At 42.2% G+C, this 25,895-nt stretch overlaps 1 protein-coding gene across 1 annotated transcript in view; it reads left to right on the top strand.

Moving 5' to 3' along the window:
* The first annotated feature begins 7,093 nt into the window (after positions 1 to 7,093).
* VPS4B (vacuolar protein sorting 4 homolog B) overlaps positions 7,094 to 25,895 on the top strand; it is a 31,874-nt gene continuing 13,072 nt past the window's right edge. The window contains exons 1-4 of the mRNA XM_003995236.6: positions 7,094 to 7,377; positions 18,775 to 18,886; positions 20,058 to 20,214; positions 22,351 to 22,418. Of these exons, the coding sequence (XP_003995285.1) occupies positions 7,351 to 7,377; positions 18,775 to 18,886; positions 20,058 to 20,214; positions 22,351 to 22,418 (364 nt within the window). The 5' untranslated portion in view covers positions 7,094 to 7,350. The remainder of the gene's footprint in view (positions 7,378 to 18,774; positions 18,887 to 20,057; positions 20,215 to 22,350; positions 22,419 to 25,895) is intronic.

The raw sequence follows: 25,895 nt of genomic DNA, 5'->3' as shown, positions 1-25,895 counted from the left end.
CGAACCCCACATCGGGCTCTGTGCTGACAGCTCAGAGCCTGGAGCCTGTTTCGGATTCTTTGTCTCCCTCTCTCTGACCCTCCCCTGTTCATGCTCTGTCTCTCTCTGTCCCAAAAATAAATAAACGTTAAAAAAAAAAAAAAAGGAAATCATAACTACCCGGAAAATGATTGATAGCTCACACCTGGTGGGTGCAAACCATGTTCCAAGCCCAATTCTGCTATACACTAGGCTCATCTAATTTTTGCACAGCCCCGTTAGACAGGTAGTATTATCATCCTCGTTTCATAGAAGCAAAAACAGCATCCTAGAGATGGTAAGTAATTATATGATATCCATTCAAGCCGAGGTTTGAACCAAGCGTTCCTACATCAGAGCCTGAATCCTTAGTTTTCCCTTCTACCTCGAATGAATCAGGCAGTTCCACAAAATATTGAGGTGAATTACAAAGCTACAGTAATAAAAACTATTTTCCTGGCATAAGAATAGATGATGAAAAGGAGTAGTTGAAACGTAATCAAGATTTCAGACAAACCTTTGCGAGAAACTGGTCTACACGAAAGGTAGTCTTTCAGATGAGTGGAGAAAAAATGGATGCTAAATAAATAATATTGGGGGGGGGCGCCTGGGTGGCGCAGTCGGTGAAGCGTCTGACTTCAGCCAGGTCACGATCTCGCGGTCCGTGAGTTCGAGCCCCGCGTCGGGCTCTGGGCTGATGGCTCAGAGCCTGGAGCCTGTTTCCGATTCTGTGTCTCCCTCTCTCTCTGCCCCTCCCCCGCTCATGCTCTGTCTCTCTCTGTCCCAAAAATAAATAAACGTTGAAAAAAAAATTTTAATAAATAATATTGGGGGACACCCGCGTGGCTCAGTCGGTTAAGCCTCTGACTCTTAGCTCAGCTCAGGTCTTGATCTCAGGGCTATGAGTTCAAGCCCTGCATCGGGCTCCATGCTGGGCAGGAAGCCTATTTAATTAAAAAAAAATGTTTTTTAATTTAGAAAGAAATGATATTGGGACAATTGATTATCCATTTGAAATAAATAAAAAGAAACAACAAAGCTAGATCTTGACCTTAATTGTTACATCAAAATGAATTCCAGAGAGGTCAAAGACTTAATGCAACAAAATATTGAAAGTACTGTAGGAAGATACAGGTATAGTGTTGTTGTTTTAAACAATCTAGCAGTGGGTAAGATCTCTCTAAGCATAACCAAAAAAAAAAGAAAGAAAGAAAAAGGAAAAGCATGATGAATGTAACTGTGTTGAAACGTAAATGTTCATGCCAAAAGAAGTAATAACAAAGAACAAAATGGGAAAATATTTGCAACACACAGACCAAAAGAACTTTCTTAACGTACAAAGGACTTTAATAAATCAATAAAAGAAAGAAGAAAAGGTGAGCACCAGAATGGAAAACTGGATGAAGAATTTGAACAGAGTTCAACACAAACATGGAAATACAATTTAAAAAAAAAAACAAAAACCTCTTATTGTGGAGAATTTTAAACCTATAGTAAAGTGGAAAGACTGGTTCAACGGGCAGTCTCTTCCCAGCGATGGCCGTCAAGGCGGCAAGTCATGGCCGCCTGTGTTTCACGCGCGCACACACACACACACACACACACACACACACACTTCCATCCTAGCCATCCCTACCCTGCATTATGGTGAAAGGTCATTCCATCCGCAAATGTATCAGAGAGTGTGTGTGAGATTAGAAAATGCTGTTTTTCCTATCACAGTGGCAGAGATGGAGCTCAAGGCCTAAAAAGAGGAGAAAACGGAAAAAATACAGCTCACACCTGATACTGTCTGAAAGGGGAGGGGGGGGAAAGGAGTTTGACCTTTTTCAGCCTTCAGCCGCAACTGCTTGAATGCTGAATCTAGCACGAGAGCACGGGAGGCATTCTTAGACGAACGTGTTCAGGAAAAGACTTGGGTTGAACAGTAGCGGGGAAAGGAGTTGGAAATCAATTCTTTCTTTAAAAAAAGTTTTTTGTAATGCTTATTTATATTTGAGAGAGCGGGTGGGGGGAGGGGCAGAGGGACAGACACCAGATCGAATCTCGGAAGCAGGCTCCAGGCTCTGAGCTGTCAGCACAGAGCCCCAGGAAGGGCTCGACCTCAAGAGCAATGAGATCGTGACCTGAGCCGAAGTCGGACGCTCAACCGACCGAGCCACCCAGGCGCCCTCAAATCCGTTATTTCTAAGTGCATTATCCGTGTTCCGAGTGTTTACAGTCTGGGGGATGGTGGTGGTGGCCTGTAAACATCTTGAGGACAGGTGCCTCAGCTTTCCTTCGGCACCAAAGCCTTAGGGTGCACCTGCCCCGAGGTCATCAACAACCAGGAATGGCCGCTTCGATGGACACACCCTCCCTCAAGGGGCTGACTGACATTGAGGCCATCAGTCCAGAAACTCTCTGTGGCTTCCCAGGAGTAAAATGAATCACAGCTATTGAGGAAGGGCTGGGTCTCCAGGCTTCCCGGGTACATTCAGAAAGGTATGCTGCCTGATATGGAGAACAGGTTTCCTGCCCGAGAACGGCCCCTGTCACTTCTTTCACGTGATCAGCACTGTCAGGGCTTCGCCTTCCTTATAGGCATGCTGCAGGGAGGAAGCTGGTGACTCAACAAGCTGGGACAACACTTCTGGGTGGACTTGAATGGCTGTGCAGGGCAGGCTATGAGGACTTTACCAGTAGGCATTTCCTTGAAGATGCTTGGAATGAGATGGATTTGGTCCTGGACGGACCTGGAGAGACCCTGCTGAGCCTGAATCCACAAATGTCACTTTAACCCTCAACTGAACGTCTTAATCTCCAAAACCCTTGATCGTGAGCAAGGAGGCTTCATTTTGTTCAACGAGCCTTGGCTAGTCAAGCACCTATCCTGTATGGACATGTGGGGAGCCAGGGCACAGGGAGGGTTACAGAAGTGAATAAGATGAAGCCTTTGCCCTCGGTGATTTGACGGTCTAGAAAGGATGGACGCCGTGTGAGTGAGACGAGCCATTTTTGGTGCACCCGCAGTGCTCCGGGACCTATTTTAGGGACTTAGCATGCGTGACCTAAAGACAATCCAAGGTCAAAAGTGCTATGAAAGTTCAGAGAGCTTTTGAAGTTTTCTCGAGGAACTAACATCGGAACGAGCCCTTGAAGAATAGGTATGATTTTCACCAGGTTGAAATGGAGAAAGCAATTGTGGGAAAGAGGACGTGTTAATCACGGTCCAGGTAGGTGCTGGGCTTCAGGAATGGGACGTAGGCTGTTGGGCTCTGCCCGTCCTGTTGTCTAAACCCGAACACCGCTGCTGTCGCCTCCTACTCGATCTTCCTGGCTCCTCTCTCCCCCTGGTGCACCCTACAAACTGTGACACGCATTTTCATCAAACCAATATTGAACGAAATCAGGACTCTCTATACTCTACTTTCTTCCAAAAGGAAGAAAATTACAGAGGAGAGAGAGGACGAAGAGCAGGAGAAAGGGGCTGGGGTGGGGGGGGGGGGGAGCCTGCCAATGAATCCTTAGTCCCTGCCGAACCAAGTCTGAACTCTTTATCATTCAAAGCCTTGAGCACCTGTCAGTGCCTCCTGGTGCGTGTTTAGCTTCCCTCCTGCCTCTCCTTCCCCAGAGCGCCTGTCGCTTCCCCCATTCTAGCCTTCCCTCAAACATGCCAGATGTTTATTCTCCTGTGCCTTTATTCATGCTTTGCCTCTGCTCGAAAGGGCCTACACTCTGTCCAAATCAGTTTAAGATTCTAAGATTTGGTTCAACTGACACCTTCCCCGAGAAATTCTTCACCGCTCCTTCCAAATTAAGCATCCCCTCCTCTGTGGCCTCGTGGTGCAAACTGCCTGTGTCTACGAGTCCTTGTCTGTCTTCTAACATCCCATCTGGAGTCATGTGACCTGGGATCAAACTCCAGCTCTATCACTTAGAAGCTGCATGGATTGGGGGACCATCTATCTCCCTGAGGCTTAGTTTTCCTCATTGGTAAAAATGGGATACTTAAGATCCACTTCACAGAATTAAGAAATAAGATAATGTATGTGGAAGCATTTTATAAACCATGATACAGGTAACAATTTTAGATTTACATTTTTCAACATGAAAAAGAAACAAGTTTCTATACCACTGTAATGCAAACTCCCAATGAGCAGGAATTAAAAAAAATCTTTTAAAATAATAATTACAAAAGAGTTGCAAAGATATTTAGAGAATTCCCATATAGTCTTTTTTTTTAAGTTTATTCATTTATTTTGAGAGAGAGCATGAGCAGGGGAGGGGCAGAGAAAGAGGGAAGGAGAGAATACCAAGCAGACCCCACACTGTCAGCACAGAGCCCGATGCAGGGCTCGATCCCACGAACTGCAAGATCATGACCTGAGTCAAAATTAAGAGTCAGACGCTTAACTGACTGAGCCACCCAGGTGCCCCGCCCATATACACTTTACCCAATATCCCCTACTGTTGGCATCTTATCTTGTTTATTTATCAAAACTCAGGGTGCCTGGGTGGCTCAGTCGGTTAAGCATCCGACTTCCACTCAGGTCATGATATCTAAGCTTGTGAGTTTGAGCCACACATTGGGCTCTGTGCCGACAGTTCAGAGCCTGAAGCCAGCTTCAGATTCTGTGTCTCCCCCTCTCTCTGCTCCTGCCCTGCTTGCACTCTGTCTCTCTCTCGAAAATAAGTAAACATAAAAAAAAAAAAACCTATAAAATTTGTTTCAGTGTAGTACTATTAGCTAAAATCCAGACTTAATTTGTGTTTTTTTATCAGTTTTTCCACTGATGTCTTTTGTTGTTGTTCCAGGATCCAATCCAGAATCCCATATTGCATTTAGTTGTCGTGTCTCCTGAGTTCCCTGCAATCTGTGACAGTTTCTCAGTCTTTTCTTATCTTTCATTACTTTGACATTTTTGAAGAGCCTGGTTAGGCATTTTTTGAGAAGTAGAAAAGCCCTCAATTTGTGTTTTTCTTGTGCTTTCTCATGAGTAGACTAAAATTACGGATTTTTGAAAATACTTTACAGACGATAGCCTTCTCTTTGAATATTGAGAGTACGTGATACTAACACGATTTGTTGATAGTGATAAAAGAGGGATTTTTGACTGTTTGGTTCATATCCAATATCCACAGCAGTCTGGCACATGGTGGTAATTTATATCAGTGGATTCTCTTTTCACTATTATGTGTCTGTGTCTTCCACTAAATTGTAAACTCCTGAATGGCAAAGACCATATCATATTCATCTCTGTAGTTTTTTAATGCCTAGTCGACTTACGTTTAGTGGGTGTTTCATAGACTCTTAGGGATTGAGGTGAAAGGTAAATTGGAGTCTAGTTGTATCTTCAGGGAAAATCAGGTTTATCCAATAGTCATTAAGGATCTAGCAATTTCTTTTAAGCAGCTCAGTTAAAAGGTTTAGTATTTATTAAATGTCTATGATGTGCTGACACTGTAAGGGCTGCGATCCCTACAGCACTTATCAGTAAGTGGAAGGGAACAGAGGGGTGGAAAGGTGAACTGGCAGATGAAGGCAGAGAGAGGGCTGACTTTGAGCTTTGAGCCTGGATGATGGAGTTTTCGTGATGTTATTCTGAGAAGTTTGGGGTAGATGATCATTAACTTGACTTCAAACGTGTTGAATTTGTCTTGTGGGAAAGTCCTGTGATTTCTGGAGATCTCTGGAAGGTTATGAATGCAAGACAGAAGACAGCATTAGGCCTAGAGATGTAGATTGGAAGTCATTTCTATTATATTGCTATATAAAGTCCAGGAAGGGGATAAGATGAGCAGGGATGGAGTAGTTTGATTAAAGAGAACATGACTCTTGACACAATGCTACAGATAGAGAAGAATAAGAAGGGGAAACAGTGGGACACCTGGGTGGCTCAGTCGGTTAAGCATCTGACTCCTGATTTCAGCTCAGGTCATGATCTCACAGTTCTTGGGATCAAGCCCCGCATCAGGCTCTGTACTGATGGCATGGAGCCTGCCTGGGATTCTGTCTCACTCGCTCTCTGCCCTTCCCCCGCTTGCTCTCAAAATAAATAAAAATAATTAAAAAAAAAAAAAAAAAGAAGGGGAGACAGTGAAGGAGAAAGACAAAGAATATTAGGATTCTCTACAAGTGAGAGTTCAAGAACTGGGTAGTTGACAACACCTAGTAAGAAGGGCGAGGGAAGAACTTTAGGAGACATCAGATGATCTGGAAGAATTAGGGAGTGAGTAGGAAATAAAATGGAGGAATGATTAAATACCTATTTCACTTTCCTTTGGGAAGCTTACCTACATAAGGATGAAGAAAAAGAGGATTTTGACTGCAAACGATAGAAAGGCTGAGGCAAGGTCTTATTGTAGGTCTGCGACTAATCCCTGACATGTGATCTCACAGAAAGCACTTAACCTCTCGTCATTAACCTTCCTTATAAATGGTGTAAAAGATAATCTGATCTGCCAGTTTCATAAGACTTGTGTTCAGGAGCCTGCTTCCCCACCAAACCGTGAGCTCCTAGAGGACAGCAACCACACCTGTCTTTTACTAACATTCTCAGGACCTCACCGAGCCATGACAACTTACTGAATAAAGTGTACAGTGTTGAGTAATAAACGCTGAGGCTTACTGAGATCTTACTGTTCACCCAACACTATGCCAGCGCATGCTACTAGCATTCTTCACAATCCTGGGGTGGGTACTATATACAATTAACCCCATCTTACAGAGGAGAAAACGGAATGAATGAGACACAGTAAACGAGCCCCAAGTCCCCAAATGGTGGGTCTTGGGGACGAGATGACTTTTTCACTCAAAAGCCACAGAACTACAGGGCACGCTCCATGATGTGGACTGAAAGGAGCCAGAGCCAATATTTCACCTCAAGTGTAAAACATCTGGAAAAAGAAGAAAACGTAACAGATCTTGGCTCTAGGACGCATCTCCGCCCCTACGTAAGAGCCTCAGTGCGCTTGCGCGCAGCCTGACTTCCACTAGGCCCGGGAGCGCTTCCGGGCTCCCGGCATCGCGAGACCCCGGGGCTGCGGCGAGACCAGAATGGCTGGAGACTGGGTAGCGCGCGTGCTGATGACGAAAGCGGAAGTGCTGAGGCCAGAGGCGGGACGAGAGCCCGGAGGGGGCTCAGAATTGCGGAAGTTTTCTGAGAAGGGTCGGCGGCGCTCGGAGCGGCTTGCGGCTTTGGAACCAGTTCGCGAAGGGGAGGCGTCGCTCCGGGTCCGAGGGCTGCCAGCCTGCGCACGTTTGAGGCAACACCGGGCGCGGTTCGACGTTGCCGCTGTTGGCTTCCTCTGCCCTAGTTCTTCCCCAGGGAGCCGCCTCGGATCTCCGCCATGGCATCCACCTCGTCCAATCTCCAGGTATCACTGTTCTCCCGCGTCCTGGAGAGCCGGAGCCGAGGGGCGGCGCGGGGTTAGGATTGGAGACAGGGGAGGAGGGAGGAAGCGGCCGCGCCCCTGTGCCGGACGGAGGAGGGCGGCGCCCCCGCCCAGCCGCAGGTGGGAGGGTCGGGCGCTTTCCGCCCGCTCCGGGATCTCCCAAGCCCACCCGCTGTGCGAGACGCTTCACTTTTGTTGAGGTGGGTTTTCTTCCTCTTTTGAACAGAACTGGGCAGAGCTTTGAACCGGAGGCACAGACGCTCCAATCACTGTAAGACAGAGAGGAAAGAACGTAATGTTTGCAAAGCACTGGTGATCTTAGTTCTCCGTCTGAAGCTGGTTGTAGCAAAGCCCTTCTCTTTTAGCTGTCAGGTGAATAGAAACGTGAGGACAGTCTTGGAATTTGAGGAATCCGTCAGTTCATTGAGCTGTGCATTCATGTGCACTCTGCCATGGCTCCCAAAATGTATATAAAATCAGGGAGTGTTCTTAAGCTTTGTGGCTCCACCTCCCCACCCTTACCGCAGTGAGTACAGTGTTTTGTACATAAATCGTAGAACCTTAAACTTTTAGACATGATTGTTGGACATCTGTGAGATTCATTGAGAAATTTGTGAAATAGTGCCTCCGATGCCCAGAATGGATCTGAGGTTTCAGAGGGATTTAGAATGTGACTTAGCCTCGAGGACTCCCAGTCCACTGGGTCATTTTGGGGCAAAAGATCAGCATAAAATATTGAACCCTTGTCTTCGTCTTGCAGTCGTTGATGAGACATTCATTGAGTGTCCAGTACAAGCACTAAGGATAATGGAGGACTTGCTCAAACCTGGGTAATTGACAAGAAAGACCACTGAAAGTAGATACATTAAAATAGAACTCAGAATTTCACACACAGAAAGAGGTAGGATAGGAAGGAGCTTTGGGGGATTTTTTTTTTTTTTTTAACGTTTATTTTGAGAAAGAGAGAGAGAGAGACAGAATGTGCGTGGGGCAGGGGCAGAGAGAGAGGGAGACACAGAATCGGAAGCAGGCTCCAGGCTCTGAACTGTCAGCACAGAGCCCTAGGTAGGGCTCGAACTTACCAACCGCGAGGTCATGACCTGAGCGGAAGTGGGTCGCTTAACCAAGTGAGCCACCCAGCCGTCCCTTTCTTGGGATTTTTACCTTGAAAATCAACCCAAAAGATTATGAAAATAAACGTTTTATATGTCTCAGAATGTTGTAATTGCAACTATGGCTTATTCCTTAGAATGAAGAATAAGTCATGTGTTGATTTTTGTGTGTATCTTTTCCAACAGGGTTGCATTAGACTAAGATATAACAATCTCCACTTAGCGTTGACTTTTTTTGTAGCCCATTCAGAAAGGGTCTTTTTGGTAAATGTTTTTGGAAAAAGTATTGTTTCTTTGATAAAAGTATTGTTTCTTTAATATCAAAAGTGATTTCTTTTGAAGTGTCTTGTCTTCATATTTGTTGGTTTTTTAGTTAACTCTTTATTTCATCAGCTTTTCGCTTGTCAAAACTGCATGTAATTTGGACATTCTGCAACATAATTTTCATCCATTTACTGATACCTTTTTCCTTTTTTTTTTTTTTTTTAAGGCTTTTATTTTTTGAGAGCCAGCATGAGTGGGGGAGGGGCAAAGAGAGAGGGGGACAGGGGATCCGAAGCAGGCTCTGCGCTGACAGGCTGACAGCAGCAAGCCCGATGATGCTGGGCTCCAACTCAACTTGAGAACTGCAAGATCATGACCTGAGCCGAAGTCGGGTGCTCAACCCACTGAGCCACCCAGGTGCCCCTGTTTTTTCTTTTGCAAGAATTGCACTTTGGTTTTATGGTCAGTTTGCATCATATTTGAATTGGGTTGTTGGATGTTCCTTAATGAATCGGCTAGAGGTTGACACAAATGAAAGGCACGTTGCTAGTTTTAAACGGGGAGAGATGTTTAATTTTATGGTGGTTGGGTCATAGGTGCGCTTTCTCATTCAAACCTTTTTAACCTTCTAACCTAGGAAATTTGGATGAAGAATATTCTTAAATAACAAATAACTTTCCCACCAAACAAGGCAAAACTCCCCATAACCAGGAGCTCATAACTAATGGAGGAATGCAGATAACTAAAACTCAAAATTATAAAATAACACAATAGTGCTATGATAGAATTAAAGGTTAGTATAGGAGAGCAGAAAGGAAGGGCTTATCTAACTCTTCAAAGGTAACTGAGAAATGTTCCACAGAGGAGATGATGTGAGCTTAGATAATGTGTAAGGTGCCGACACTGACTGTCCACCAGGTGTTTGGTGTGATCTTAATCCTCAAAGCAACTCTTCAAGGTGAATATTACTTCAGTTTCACGGTATAAGAATCCAAAGGTTATTAAGGTTATGATTTAACCCAAGACATGCAGTTAGTTAGTATAGAAGACAGTTTCGAATCCAGGTTTATGTGTTAGGCATTTGTACTTTTTTCACTATGAAGTTATGCCTTCTTGGACCAGAAAATGGGATGCATTCCAGGTAAAGAAAAAGAATATATGCCTCAGTCTAGAAGTGCAATAAACCTTAGAGAGGGTTGGCAGAAATTGCGAGTAATGCAGTATACATAGAACTCAAGGTTTACTCAGTCCTAAATGTGCCATACATTTTGCTAAGTCTTAGGGAATCATAAAAGAAATATATCATCCTTGAAATCCAAGGGCTTACATTCTGATGTGAAAAGACATATAAAGTGGCTGGGGCGCCCTGATGGCTCAGTCGGTTAAGTGCCCGACATCAGCTCAGGTCATGATCTCACAGTTCATGGGTCTGAACCCCGTGTCAGGCTCTGTGGTGACAGCTCAGGGCTTGGAGCCTGCTTCAAATTCTGTGTCTCCCTCTCTCTCTGTTCCTCCCCCACTCTTTCTCTCTCTCTCTCAAAAAATGAATAAACATTAAAAAAAAATTTTAAGTGGCTAGCAGGGATACTGTGTGATCTTTGGAAATGTGTAACAGAGGCAGTGGAAATTTAGAGGAAGCATAGGGTAGGCCACTTGGGGGTATCAGGGACACTTTGCAGCAGGAGGACCGTGACTGTGCCGAGTCTTAGAGAAGCTGGAGTTATGTGGGGAGATAACTGGATAGGATATTCCAGGTGAGGAGTACACTATAAACAAAGGCATGAAGTCTCAGTTGTCCCATTAGTTTGGCATGACTGGAACTGCATGCATAAGGTGGGTGGACAAACCTAGTTAGGCCATGGAAGGGTGTGTGCTAACACGGAGATGATTGGTCCTCATCCTGCTGTAGTCGGGAGTCTGCGAAGGTAATATGCTCAGGGTTTTGTTTTAGAAGGAAACTACCATGCGTGCATGGGGGACAGCCAGACCGGTAGCCACCCTGGGCACGTGGGAGACCAGTTAGGAGGCAGGGTTCTGTGTGATGGGAGATGGGGAGGGCCAAAGTAGTGTAGTACCTCTTAAAGAAGAAAGGATTAATCAAAGACAGATTGGAGAGGAAGAAGTCAGGCTTGACTCTGCATTTAGAAAGAGGGGTGCGGAGGAGGCTGAGTTTTCGCCCCTCTTCCTGGGTTGGATATCTCAGTGGGGAAGAATTGGGTCTGGGGTTACAAGAAGAGGCACATATTTGGGCGCAGGTGATCTTGAACTTTTTGGGTTTGAAATGTTCCATGAGCAGTTGGAGACACGTGTAGAACTAGAGGGAGAGAGCTGGAAACAAGCATTGGAGAGTTATTAGCATACAGGTGGTAGCAGAGGTTGAGGGTATCTTGGAGAGTTCATAGCATGAGGAGGAACAAGAAGGCTGTGGAATCTTGGCATAGAAGGAGAGAAAAAAGGGAGCCTGCAAAAGAATCCCTGCACAGTCCAGAGTAGAACTGAGAGAGAAGGGTGCCATGGAGGCCGGAGGAGGAGGCCGAGTCCAGATGTCTGCTTTGAGGGTTGAAGGCTGCGGACAGAGTTAGGTCATTGCGAGACCTGGCAGGCAGCAGGAAGCATTGGAGGAGTCAAGAAAGCAGGACGCACTCGGGGTTCTCTTTGGGATTTTGCCCTGGAGGTGAAGAGATACGTAAGATGTTAGCCAGGGAGGAACCTAGAAACTGGGGAGAGCCAGCGGGTTTTCGTTTGTGTTTTGGAGGTATGAGTCTGAGGTAGGACTTTACGTATGTTTTAATGCTGAGGAAGGCCCCAACTAAAAAAAAAAAAAAAAAAACGTTACGTTGGGGAGAGCAGCAGAGTGGGCATGTGATTGATAGAGTGGATGTCAGAGAAGGAAGATGGGGGTGGTCTCCAGAGCCCAGGGGAGAGAAATAGCATGGACAGGCAGGAAAACATCCAGTGAAGGAAAGTTGTTAGAGATGATCGGGGTGGAATCACCAAAAGGAAGAAGATTCTGAGAAAGCAATAGGGGATTTTTTTTTTCCTTCGTTCGGCAATGTTATTAAGTGTCCAGTGTGTGCCAGGCACCAGCTCTGGGGTGGGGGGAGAACCGAGAGCAGGGGCAGAGTGCAGCCTCTGCAGTAGATTAGGGAGGGCCTCTCTGAGGACTTGGCATTTGAACTGTGAAAGAGACTGTCCTGCGCCCGTTGGGGAAGAACATTCTAGGCCGAGGGATCAGCCGTGCGCAGGCTTCCTGAGTAAAGGCGAACTAACAGGTTTGGGGTGAGATCCGGAAGGAGCCAGGGCACACACAGGTCATTTAAGGCCCTGTTGACCGTGAGCCAGCATCTGGGTTTTATTAACTACCGTGCGAACCCACCGAAGAGGGCCCATCGTTGGCTGCCAGGTGGACTCCGGGGTGTTGAGTGTGGAAGCAGGCTGACCACTCGGGAGGCTCGGTGGTAGTTTTGAATCACGTGCGATGGAAGTGGTCAGGGTTAGGAATAAATGGCACTCCCAAACCACACCAGACACAGTCACTTTCATTTCAGATGAAAAATGCTGATAGAACCAAGGTTGAATTGGGGTGTTCAGCAAGGGGAAAAGAGATACATACCCTCAAATCATTTTTGATTAAAGGTTTAACATGCACTGTCCAGTAGTAGCTACGTGTGACTATTTAAATTTATGTATTTTAATTTTTTTTATGTTTATTTATTTTTGAGAGACAGAGCACAAGCAGGATAGGGGCAGAGAGAGAAAGAGAGGGAGACACAGAATCTGAAGCAGGCCCCAGGCTCTGAGCTGTCAGCACAGAGCCTGTTGAGGGGCTCGAACTCAAGAACTGTGAGATCATGACTTGAGCTGGAAGTCGGACGCTTAACCGACTGAGCCACCCAGGCGCCTCTATTTAAATTTAAATTTTACTCAAAATTTAGAACTCGTCAGTCACACTAGCCATGGGTGCTCAGAAGCCGATTGTAGCTAGTGGCTCACAGTTGGACAGTGCAAATACAGGCCTGTCCGTCATCAAAGAAGGGCTGGTTTAAAGTCATTGTTACCGTATTTGGAGCTAGGTAATTAAATACCAACTGTAAGAGTTTTCCTTAACCATCACTGTGGTGCTGAAAATAGGACTGACTGCAAATGAGGAGAATATATAGCTAGAGAGGTGAGCGGCACAGCAATTCAAAATAATAGAAGAAAATTGTAGCTAGAATAAGAAAGAACTTATTTCTCCCGCATGGCTTAGCCATGGAGTCTTCTAGGTGCATTTTTATGTGACAAGGTGCCCCAGTCCACTGGTTGCCCATACGTATGAATGCTATGAGTTCACCCTTTATATCCCACCTAGCTTACCAGACTTTTGAAAATTCAGCACCAAATTCAGCTATTTGAACTGTGCAACATCTTATCAATTCTAACATTTTTTTTCCCTCCTGCAACAACAGAGGGAAGGTCTGTTCCTCCTATTTATAGCTTTCATTCCATCTATGCATTCCATTAGCAACTGCTTCAAAATATAATATTCTCACGTATGGTTGGTTTGGGATTGTTTGAGTGGTTTTTTTCTTATGTGCTGATTTCTAATATAGCATAACCATGATCCTTTTTTTCTACTGGCTCTTTTGTTGAATACAGTTTTACTACTTAGATTAATCCAGGTGGAATGTTTTAATAAACCATGCTTGTTATTTACGTGTGTGTGTGTGTTTAAATATTAAAGATGGTTTTTTGATGAAGGTTTTATTTTGCTATAACCATGGTTTCATATGCGACGGTGAGAAATCATATAGAGGGGGTTCTGTGGACCCTTCACCCATTTGCTCCCAGTGGTAGCATTTTATAAAACTATAGTACAGTATAACCCGGATGTTGACATTGATACATTCCACCAGTCTTACTCAGATTTTCCAGTTTTACTTGTATTCATGTATAGTGTGTGTGTGTGTGTGTGTGTGTGTGTGTGTGTGTGTGTACAGAGCTGTGTCATATGGGTAAGTACCTGGATCCTCCATCAAAGTCGTGATACAGAATAGTTCTACCCACAGGGACCCCTCCTGTGGCCCTTTTATAAATTTTTTTAGTGTATTTTTATTTTTTGAGAGAAAAAGAAACAGCATGCGGGGGCAGGGCAGAGGAATAGAGAGAGAGAGAATCTTAAGCAGGCTCCCCACCCAGCACAGTCTCACCACCATGAAATCCTCACCTGGGCTGAAATCAAGAGTCAGATGCTTACACAGACTTTTTTTTTTTTTCAATTTTTATTTATTTTTGAGAGAGACAGAGACAGAATGCGAATGGGTTAGGGGCAGAGAGAGAGGGAGACACTGAATCTGAAGCAGGATCCAGGCTCTGAGCTGTCAGCACAGAGCCCGACGTGGGGCTTGAACTCACGAACCGTGAGATCATGACCTGAGCCGAAGTCGGACGCTCAACCGACTGAGCCACCCAGGCGCCCCTCAAGAGTCAGATGCTTAACTAACTGAGCCACCAAGGAGCCCCCTGTTGCCCTTTTAGAACCACAATCACCTCTCTTTCCCGCCACCCCCCCCCCCATCCCTGTTTCCTGACAATACTAATATGCTCTCCATCTCTGGTTTTGTCATTTCCAGAAAGTTATATAAATGGAATCATACACTATGTAACTTTCTGGGATATGTAACTTTCTGGAATGGGTTCTTCCTCAAGATCCATTCATGTTGTGTGTATCAAAGTAGTTTCTTTTTGTAACTGAACGGTACTCCTTGGTATGGGTGTAGCACAATTTGTTTAACCCATGCTGTATGGTTGAAGGACATCCGGAATGTTCGTGTATAAATTTTTGTGTGAACAGAAGTCTTCATTTCTCTGGGGTAAATACCCAGGAGTGCAGTCACTGGTTCATATGGTAGCTGCATGTTTAGATTTGTGAAAAAAAAAACAAAACAAAAACAAAACAAAACCGTTTCCCAGAGTGACTCTACCATTTTACATCCTACCCGCAATGTGTAAGTGATCCAGTTCTCTGGAGCGTTTGGTGTTATTGTCACTTTTTTTTTTTTTTTTAAGCCATTCTGATACATGTTTCAAGATACTCATGGTGGTTTTAATTTGCATTTCTCTAATGGCTAGTGATGTTAAACATCTTTTTGTGTGCTACTTTACCGTGTGTATATCCTCTTTGGTGAAATGTCTGTTTATGTCTTCAGCCCATTTTCTACTTGGATTGTTTTTAAATTGTTGAGTTTTGGGAGTTCTTTCTATTCTAAAATACTAGTCCTTTTATAAATATGTAGTTTGCAAATATTTCTCCCAGTCTGTAGCTTGTCTTTTCATCCTTTTAATAGGATTTTTTACAGACTAAAACTTTTATAATTTGATGAGGTCCAATTTATCATTTTTCTTTTCTTTCTTTTCTTTTCTTTTTTTTTTTTTTTTTTTTTGAGGTATAATTGACGTATATTCATTTCAGGTGTACAACAGGATTCATTTTTTTTTTTTGTATGCAGTGTGAGATGACACCACAGTAAGTCTAGCTAACACCTGTCACCTTTCATTGTTACAAGAATGGTTTTCCTGTGATGAGAATTTTAAGACACTCTCTTAGCAACTTTCAAATATGCAACACAGTGTTATTAACTGTAGTCACCGTACTGTATATTACATCCCTATGACATTTATTTTATAACTAGAGGTTTGGATCTTTGGACTCCCTTCACCTGTTTCACCTTTCCCCACCTCTGGTAACTACCTGGATGTTCTCTGTATCTATTAGCTTGGATTTATTTGTGGATGTTTTCTCTTTCAATTTCACACATAAATGAGATCGTATGGTATTTGTCTTTCTTTGCCTTCTTTCATTTAGCGTAATGCCCTTAATTCTATTCATGTTGTCACACATGTCAAGATTTCCTTCTTTTTATGGCTAAATAATATTCCATTGTGTACGTAACCACATTCTCTATCCATTCGTCTGTCTGTGGACACTTAGGTTGTTTCCATAAGTTGGCTATTTTAAATAATGCTGCATTGAACATTGAGGTGCATGTATCTTTCGACAAAGTTCATGTTTTCATTTTCTCTGGATAAATAGTGAAATTGCTGAATCATATGGTAGTTCTATTTTTAATTTTTTGAGGAACCTCCATAGTGTTTTCCACAGCGGCTGCACCAGTTACAGTCCCACCAACAGTGTACAAGGGTTCCCTTTTGTCCACATCCTCACCAATACTTGCTATTTCTTGTTTTATTGATAATAGCCATTCTAACAGATGTGAGGTCACAGCTCATTGTAGTTTCAATTTGCATTTCCCTGATGATTAGTGATCTTGAGTGCTGTTTCATATACCTGTTGGGCGTTTGTATGTCTTTGGGAAAATATCTGTTCAGAGCCTCGAGTCATTTTTTAATTGGGTTGCTTGCTTTTTTTGCTATTGAGTTTTATGAGTTCTTCTCTCTACACACTGGATATTAACCCTTTAGCAGGACACGATTTGTAAATATTTTCTCCCATGTGGTAGGTTGCTTTTTCATTTTGTTGATGGTTTCCTTTGCTGTGCAGAAGCTTTTTAGTTTGATGGAGTCCCACTTGTTCATCTTTGTTTTTGTTGCCTTTGCTTTTGGTGTCAAATCCAAAAAAGGCTGGAGTTGGAGCTTAACTTGCCTGTATTTCCTTCAAGGAGTTTTATGGTGCCAGGTGTTCTGTTCAGATCTTTTGAGTTAATTTTTGTGGATGGTGTAAGGTAGTGGTCCAGTTTCGTTCTTTTGCATTTTGCTGTCCAGTTTTCCCAACACTATTTATTGAAGAGACTGTCCTTTCCTCTTTGGGTATTCCTGACTCCTTTGTGGTGAGTTAATTCACTGTACATACATAGGTTTATTTCTGGGCTCTCTATTCTGTCCCATTGATGTATGTGTCTGTCTTTATGCCAGTCCCACATTGTTTTCATTTTATATATTGTGTTTTTTGGCACATATAGTCTAAGAACTTTGCCTAGCCCTAGATGCTGGAGATTTTCAGTTTTTTCTAAGGATTTTATGGTTTCATATTTTATATTAAAGTCCATGATCCATTGTGATTTAATTTTTTTTCAACCTACAACAGCCTTAACTTATTATCTCCGTTTCTGTGGGTTAGAAGTCCAGGTCGAGCATCGCTCAGCGGGGCTCTAGCTCAGAGTCTCACCAGGCTGACTGAGATGTCAGCAGGGCTGCGTTTTTGTCTGTTTGGTGGTTGTTCATGAAGTCTCTGGGGATGTGTCTGCTTCTAAACACATGCGTGTTGGCAGATTTCAGTTTCATGTGGTTGTCAGCCAGGTTCTTTTGCTTGGATGCCAGTGTGGTCGGGTGGATTTTCATCAGGCTTGTATTCTTTCTGACCTCTCCTGCCTCCTATCTCCTACTTCCAGCTAGAGAAAATTCTCTGCTTTTAAGAACTTACGGGATTTTTTTTAAGTTTTTATTTAATTTCTAGTTAGTTAAATACAGTGTAACATTAGTTACAGGTGTACAGTGTAGTGAGTTAATTTTTGTGGTTTAGGTCAAGATTCTCTGTCTCTGTCTTTTTTTATTTCTTTATTTTTTTTTTGCTAAAGATGTCTGATTGCTCCAGCACTGTTTCTTCCGCCATTAACTTGCTTTTGCAAATTTGTCAAAAGTCCGTTAACATATTTGTGTGGGTCTATTTCTAGGGGTTTTGTGTTTGTTTGTTTGTTTGTTTTTTAAATACCACAAAAGTCCATGTTCATTATGGACACTTTTAGAAGATGAGAAAAAGCAGAAAAAGAAGAAATTGAGTCTTATCAAAAATGAGCTGTGTTAGGGCGCCTGGGTGGCGCAGTCGGTGAAGCGTCCGTGGTCACGATCTCGCGCTCCGTGAGTTCGAGCCCCGCGTCGGGCTCTGGGCTGATGGCTCAGAGCCTGGAGCCCGTTTCTGATTCTGTGTCTCCCTCTCTCTCTGCCCCTCCCCCGTTCATGCTCTGTCTCTCTCTGTCCCAAAAATAAATAAAACGTTGAAAAAAAAAATTTTTTTTTTAAAAAATGAGCTGTGTTAAATTTCTCTACATCTTTTTCCTGGGTTTTGCTTGTTTTTGCTATTGTTTCAAATAGTTGAACTCCTGCTATATGTAAAAATTGTATTGTGCTTTTAAAAAAATCCCATTATAGACATTTTTCCATATTGTGAATGTTTTAATATTATTTTAATGATCCTATAATATTCCATTGTGTGGCATCTGTTTGCTGTTTAAAATTAATGTTTCCAAGTTTTGTTTTTGTTTTTTAAAAAGACCCCTCTGGTTACTATCTTACTGGATTAAAAGATTTGGGCATTTTCAGATTCTTGCAATTTCATTGCCCCATTGCTTCTGAGGGGGTTTTACACCATTTACATTTTACTATTGTTATATGATTTATCTATAACAGCATTGCATTTCTGAGAATTTCCCTGAATACTTTTAACTTGAATTTTCATATTATTTGATTATTCCTTACTAGCTTTAAGCTTGACTTATGTTGAATAAAAATTAATGAGAATCTTAGTGATTGGTACTAGGTAAAAGTAGTAGTCAGCATTTACCCATTTAACAAATGTCGTTCACATTTTGTAAATCATTATAGTGTACAGTAACATGCAATTGAGATTTAGGGAAAACAGGTGGATTTGTTTTAAGATTGCTTTTACTTATTTATTTAAAAATATTTATTTTGGGGAGAGCACGGGGCGGGGGGGAGGGACGGGCAGAGAGAGGGGGACAGAGGATCTGAAGCAGGCTCTGCGCTAACAGACTGACAGCCCCGCACGGGGCTCGCACTCATGAACGGCGAGATCATGACCTGAGCCGAAGTCAGTCACTCAGCCAACCGACTGAGCCACCCAGGTGTCCCTGAGGTTGCTTTTAGTTAAAAAAAAAAAAAAAAAAAAAAAGAAAAGAGAAGGAAAAAAACACGTTCAATATGGTCATTTACATTACAGTGTTGTTGCTTATTTGATTTTGATGATATGATTTTGCCTCCCTTCAAACAGAAAGCAATAGATCTTGCTAGCAAAGCAGCCCAGGAAGACAAAGCTGGGAACTATGAGGAAGCTCTTCAACTCTACCAACACGCTGTTCAGTATTTTCTCCATGTAGTTAAATGTAAGGCCATAGTTTGTTTTCTGTTTTAAAACGTTAAAGGAAAAGATTATTCTGTTTCTTTTATAAAAGTTGAAATATGATGCCAGAAAATTCTAAACCATCCATTTGCAAAATATTCCCGGTAGCTTGTTAATAATTTTTAAGTAGTCGGCAAACAAATGTGCATAGCTATCCTAGTTATTGTTACTTGGTCTACCTAAAAATATTAAAATGCCGTATAATCGATGTAAATAGTTTTTATTTTACTGGCGATATACCCACATTATGTACGAACCACATTTTCTAAGCGTCTCTGAAAATACTCTCTTAAGTACTTTTAAAAAAATAGGTTGGGAGCCATTTTGTTCGTATGTTTTCCAAATACGTACTGCATGTTTCCCACGCACCAGGTACTGTTTTAGGCACCGCGATGCGACGGTGAGGGGAAAGTGGGTAAAAACCCTGCCTCCGTGGATCTTCAGCGGAGGCTGAGCATACGACAAAAGTGTCTCTCTGGCAAACTGAAAGTTATTTGTTACTGAAAACTTCAGCGGTTGGATAATTTAGGATTTTCTTTTGAGCTTCTTCATTTCGTGTTGAGGTTTTTCTGTCAAATAAAAGTGAAACTAAAAATGAATCCTAAGATAATTGGGGCCGGTCCTTGCCCTGCATGGACTGCTCAAGTTGGCTTTTGAAATAGCTCCCACAGAGGCCTTTGTGGAGTAAAATTACTGTATCGGGGGCACCTGTAACATACGGAATTTCCGGCATTCTTCTACCATGAGATGAAACTTATGTAGACTTAATGGAAACAGTTGATATTACTTTTGTTGGTCTTAGAATTGGTTTTATGCGAGAGCAGCCACTTTCAGCTGTCCGCACAAAATGTTAAAGGAAGAATAGAAAACCCACAGAATATTACATAATTTCTTCTTCTTATTTAGCATTAATTTAACATCCTAGTGTCTTGCTCAGATTTCTTTCTGCCTCAGACCCGCTGTTGGCTTCCAGCCGTGCTGGAGGGAAGCGGACAGGAGTTGGTGGTGATGGTTGGTTACGAGGCTTAGAGATAGCCTTCCTTCCTCCCCCGCCTCCCAAACTAGATCGTCCGTGTCTCAAAAGTGTGTCTAAGAGTTTAAACCTGTCCATATAGAAGACTAATGGAAAAATCTCTCTCACTTCCCTTTAATAGATGAAGCCCAGGGTGATAAAGCCAAGCAGAGTATCAGGGCAAAGTGTACAGAGTATCTTGATAGAGCAGAAAAACTAAAGGAGTACCTGAAAAAGAAAGAGAAAACTCCACAGAAGCCAGTGAAAGAGGGACAGCCGAATCCAGCGGAGGAGAAAGGGTATGTATTTTAGAGTGTTAGACTTTATTATATCTACTTAAAAGAGAAAACTACATTTAACTTATGAAATCCGTTTCTTTTGTTTAAACCAGCTGTTGGCAACCCAGGACTCAGAGGCCAAATCTGACCCTGCCAGTTTTTGTAAGCAAAGTCTTACCAGAACATAGTCTCTTACGTCTAAGAAAATGAGATTGTGGGACGTTGCTATCTGGCCTGGTTGGGTTTGCAGGCAGGAGGTTCTGGTCAGCTGTACGGGGACTGTGACGCCCCCTGTTCGTGGTGTGCAGTGGCGCAAGTTACTTGGGTAATCCCTGTGGTCGCCGGGAAGGGAGTGCCTTGCAGGCAGGGCTTTGGGGCAGCTTCCGAAGGCCATTTCAAAGGACATAAGGAATGGAAGAGCTAGAGGTGACCGGCTGCTTCAGACTGCACCGAAGGGTTTGAGGAAAACTGCAAATTCAGCGTTTTATATCCTCTGTTCAAGACATGGTCAGGGAATCGGCGGTTCCTGTGACACCTGAGAATATTTTCTCTTCTGTACCTACAGCACTGACATAACAAAAATCAGACCCCACCTGATCTTGCGGATTACTGCATTTCAACATGGAATCAACTTTAGGGTTTCTTACATGAAAGTTGGGCCATTTACTGGCGGACTAATGAAACCGTTGGAAAAATTTTAGTTCACCTCGAATGACCCCCTGACTCTTCCTGAGACTCCTTTGCCGGGAGAAATGTCTTCTCCTCCCTGTGAGTTGAGGACCCTGTGGGGTCCACTCCTGAGATGGCTCCCTAGCAGGGGGATACCAATTCTGTATCGAATAGCAGGACCCATCTTGGCCAATTTAAGCAAAAACGGATTTATTACAGAGTCTTAACCTTATAGATCTGGGGGAGGGCGGGCAGGGAATCCAGCTTGGATTCCGTAACGTTAGGAGAAATGCCCGCCTCCCCCAGGGTGGTTCTGGTAAGGATCCGAGGCCTCCTGGTGCCAGGCAGGAGGACCTCCGCCCAGCTCCCTCCGCAAAGCCAGGGTGTTTGCTCGCAGGCATGGTCTCCTTGCACGCAGTGGCCACCTCAGCTGCTTGCCTCCGCCTTCTCGGAGGAGCTTCAGTCTCCTGTGGGGCCCCAGCTGCAAGGAAGCCCGGGCAGGGCAGTTGTGCGAAAGCACCGTCTTCATTGTGCAAGAAAGCACGGTGGGACGAGGCTGGAGTGGGCGTCAGGTGAATCGTTTGGCGGCCTCCACGTCACCTGTAACCCACCATCCTAGGATAACCAAGCCAGTCGCATTTGGGGGAAAAGATGTCTAGCTTTTTAATCCCCCTTTATATTTGATATGTAAAAAATGATGTAATGCCATATTTTTTTGCTTTACCACTTTTTCATTCAACATCGTGTCGTAAATATCTTTCCAATAAACTATTTCTACATCATTTTTAAATACTGCAATGTGTTCTATCATATACTAATCCCTATAATTAAGCATACTCTATTTCTAATTTTTTCCCCTTTGGGAACAGCGTGGGCGTGATTATCCTTGTCGTCAACTCTTTGAACTTACTTTATTTTTTCAGAATAAATTCTTAGATATGAAATATCTGGGTTGATTTACTTGTCTTTTGGTCTCAGTTCATTTTCATCAAAAGCTTTATCTATTCTTTGGAACCCCCAACCTAAGGATTACAGACCTTGATACTTTAAATAATTAATATTCGGGGTTTTTCTCTCCTGGTTATGGCTTCTTGTTCTGATACATAGTTTGCCTGGTTTGGTGTTTTTATGTTGTTTACAACTCTCCTGTAACTCATCTAAAGTCTTTTGTGGAATGAGGTGTGGGGCATGCGTTTATAAATGTGCACATACATAGGTATGTCATGGGAATTTGGAGCTGGTTCCTGACTTCATTCTGGTCTTTTTGCCCCTTTCCTGTTCATGATTCCATATTGACAGATAACATGCCTGCTTACTATTTTATTTAATATATTCTTATTGAAAGTAATAAAATAAAGATAACTTCTAATACGAATGTCTTATTTTGCCACTTAAAGTACAAATATTTCAGATTAATTTTTCCTTCATTTTTGCCTTATTTTGATAGCAATGAGTGATCATTTGAATATATTAAATTCTTTTTATTAGGAATGACAGTGATGGGGAAGGAGAATCTGATGATCCTGAAAAAAAGAAACTACAGAATCAACTTCAAGGTTGCTTTAGATTTCATTTTTAAATTTACTATCTTATTTTTTTTTTTAAAAAACCTCATAGTGAATTGTCTATCTGAATTGCTTTTTCCACCTGTATTCAAATGAGGTTCAAGAACTGGCTTTGGTTCCCAGTAGCCCCATGCTGGCTCTGTGTAGGCCATTTTCACAGGATTTGCTCTGTAGGATCTCAGCTAGGTTGTTTTTTCTATGTAGTCAAATATTGTTTGGTTTTATATGTGCCTTAGAGACCTGTCCGTCAACTTACTCGTTTTCATTTTGTCTTATTTGCCCCCTTCTAGAGAAGGTAGCATTTACACTAGTAGCATGCTGCAACATTTAATGGTATTAAAATTCCCAAACTGTCAGAGGAACAGAAGGAGTTTGGACTCACGCTTGGCTTTTATTGCTGTTGCCGTAGCGTATTCATTGATGGTTTATTTCATGTTTCCAGACCTTTCGCATTGGCTTCTTACTCTGTTTCAGTGTTGCCATTTACATTAATCTCTTCCAGCTTTCTGTTTTTACCTTCCACACCTGTAAAAACCTGTTCGTTCTCCTGTGCTCGTAGTATAGCGGTGTGATGGGGAGGGTATGGATTTTTAGTTCCATTCAGATCTGGATTCCCCTCCAGGGCCTCCTGCTGAAAAGCTGTCTAATCTTGGGCAGGTTCCGTAGCCTCTCAGAGTAGAAGACCCCAGCTCTAAGATGGAAATTAACAATACCTTCTTTTCTGGGCAATTAAAAGATTATGACAGTGTAAAACCTGACAATGTTATATCTGACAAATTTTAGGGCCTCAGTAAATGGTAGTCATTCTGTGTATCTAAAATGGCATCTATTCAATTGCTGACTATATATACTGAGATTTGATCATCATTTGATATGTTAGCTGATGACTTTTTGGATTGAGTTTTATGTATTTTGTTAATTTGGATCTTACCGAATAGATGCATAGCTGGGAAGGATTTCCATTATATAGGCACAGCCTTGGTGAGTGAATGGTGACTGCACCCTGCTTGGCCAGTCTTTTAATCTTACTGCACTAACTGGTCTCTTCATTTTTATTCTGTTACCTGTCTTACTAACCGCACTGGGACATCTAGGAGAATACTCTAAGGGTAACACCTTGGAAATGCTACCGTTAGTGAGGATACTTTTACGTCTGAGAGCTTGAGTGGTGGATAAAATCAAAAAGCAAAGGCCGAGTTTCTGCTGCCACAGCAGCACTGCCTGGAGCGGTGCGAGCACAGGCTTGCTACTCAGTGAGCTCTGCTGGACAACCCCGTGGTCTGTGCCAGGTGGCCTTACTGTTGGAAGGCAAAAGGCATTTTTTTCTGTCCTGCTTTTGTTTCCCCTCTCTCCCCCACAAAGTAAAAACGGGATTGTATCTTTAGTTTTGGAAAAGATACAAGCCAGTTTTTAATAGGGAATTTTTCTTTAAAAATCAGTAATGATAGGGGCCCCTGGGCGGCTCAGTCGGTTGAGCGTCCAACTTCAGCTCAGGTCATGATCTCACAGCTCCTGAGTTCGAGCCCCGCGTCGGGCTCTGTGCTGACAGCTCGGAGCCTGGAGCCTGCTTCCCATTCTGTGTCTCCCTCTCTCTCTGCCCCTATCCCACTCGCATTCTGTCTCTGTCTCTCTCAAAAGTAAAAAAACGTTAAAAAAAAAAAAAATCAGTAATGATAAGGACCAGAGATGTACAAAAATACAAATGCTGAAAACACATAAATGAGAACATTTATTTGGAATTTCAGGATGAAGTGTAGTATGAAATCCTGTCCTTTCATATCTAAGTCATTTTTTCCGTCTTTTCATTTAAGAGTTGCTCATGGGTTTCACTGTAAAATAGCCTTTCTTGAATCTTGCCTCTTTTCCCTGAAAGAGTATTTTAAATCTTTTACTTCTGTTTTAAGTTATGATTTTAAATGTAATATTTGATTATTAAAATTAAAGAATTTATGATTTGAGTTTTCTGTTAGCTGTTTTGATGCTCACGGACTTTTTTTTTGAGGTTAAATAACATTAGCATAATAAAGAGTAGAGTCAAAGACTGGATGAATTTATATAATTGGAAAACAAATCATTTGGCTTGTATTCCCAATAATCCTTCTCCTCCTTTTTAGTTACTACTTTTGTCAATGTTACTTTTATCTGAATTTTTTATCACTAAATATTCCAAAGTCACTTTTCAACTTTGAAAAGTATTAATTATTTATAAAGATAAATTATGGCATATTTAGAAAATTCATACTTAGGAAAAACTTTAATTGGCCAGATGATATTTACATAATTTAAAGTAAATTTACTTTTGTTTACCTATCACAAAATCCTATGGGGTGTTGTAAATGTTTCCTTACTAATTTGAGTTGGAACATAGAAAAGAAAAAGTGAATTGGCTTTACTTTATACTTACTGTAAACTTTTAGAATGTAGAAAGTGTTTAAGGTTTCATTTCAATTTTTTTTTTCAAGATTTTATTTTTTTAAGTTATCTCTGCACCCAACGTGGGGCTCGAACTTAAAACCCTGAGATCAAGAGTCACATGCTCCACTGACTGAGCCAGCCAGGCACCCCAGTTTCATTTAATTTAGGCCTATAGCTAAAGATTTTCATAATTTAAGTAGGTTGTGTAATATAATTACTCTTTGAATAATAGATGATCTTTCCTAACAAGAAGAAATACCCATAAAACTAAATTTATTGGTAATCAGGAGACTGTGTAAGTGGTAATATTTTGTTATACTTAAAACAGTTATATATTACCTTAGAACTGGCTTTTGAAAATGCTTTTTTGTTGTTAATTTTTTTTTTAATGTTTATTTTGAGAGAGAGAATGAATGCAAGCAGGGGAGGGGCAGAGAGACAGGGAGACACAGAATCAGAAGCAGGCTCCAGGCTCTGAGCCGAAGTCGGACACTTAACCGACTGAGCCACGAAGGTGCCTTCGAAAAGCTTTTGATAAAAGAATAACTAAAAACTTTTGCCAATAAGCTATATTAGAAGAAATCTTTTGTGGATTCTTACTGCAACAATTAGTGTCGCCTTTGAATATATTATACAGAAAAACTAAATCATTTAGATAGCTTTTTTAATGTACAAAAATTTTAAGTAGGTCTATTTAGAAGCCATAAAGAAAATTTGGCAAATCTTAGGAAAATATTGCAAATCTGCAAGAGCACACTTCTCTCTCTTCCATCATCCCCTCCCTTCCCTTCTCCCTACTATTTATCTGTGCATCCATCTGTCTGTCATCAGTTAAAACTTTTGAGGACATTTTTCTTTTTGTGGTTAAGGAGAGCATTAGATCACTGGGTGTTTTTGTTAAAAAAAAAAAAAAGAACTAGTAGATCAGCCCCCATTGAACAAGTACTTACGATACTTTAGTGCATTCAAACGTGACCGCCACTTGCTTTAATGTCTGGTGATTTTCCAAACACTCTAGTATTCATTACGTCATTTGATCCTTACACTAACCCA

This window comes from Felis catus, chromosome D3 (assembly GCF_018350175.1).
Source record: "Felis catus isolate Fca126 chromosome D3, F.catus_Fca126_mat1.0, whole genome shotgun sequence".
NCBI classification, from domain to species: Eukaryota; Metazoa; Chordata; class Mammalia; order Carnivora; family Felidae; genus Felis; species Felis catus.
The sequence above is the reverse complement of the archived record's forward strand: the minus strand, read 5'-3'. Positions and strand labels throughout refer to the sequence as shown.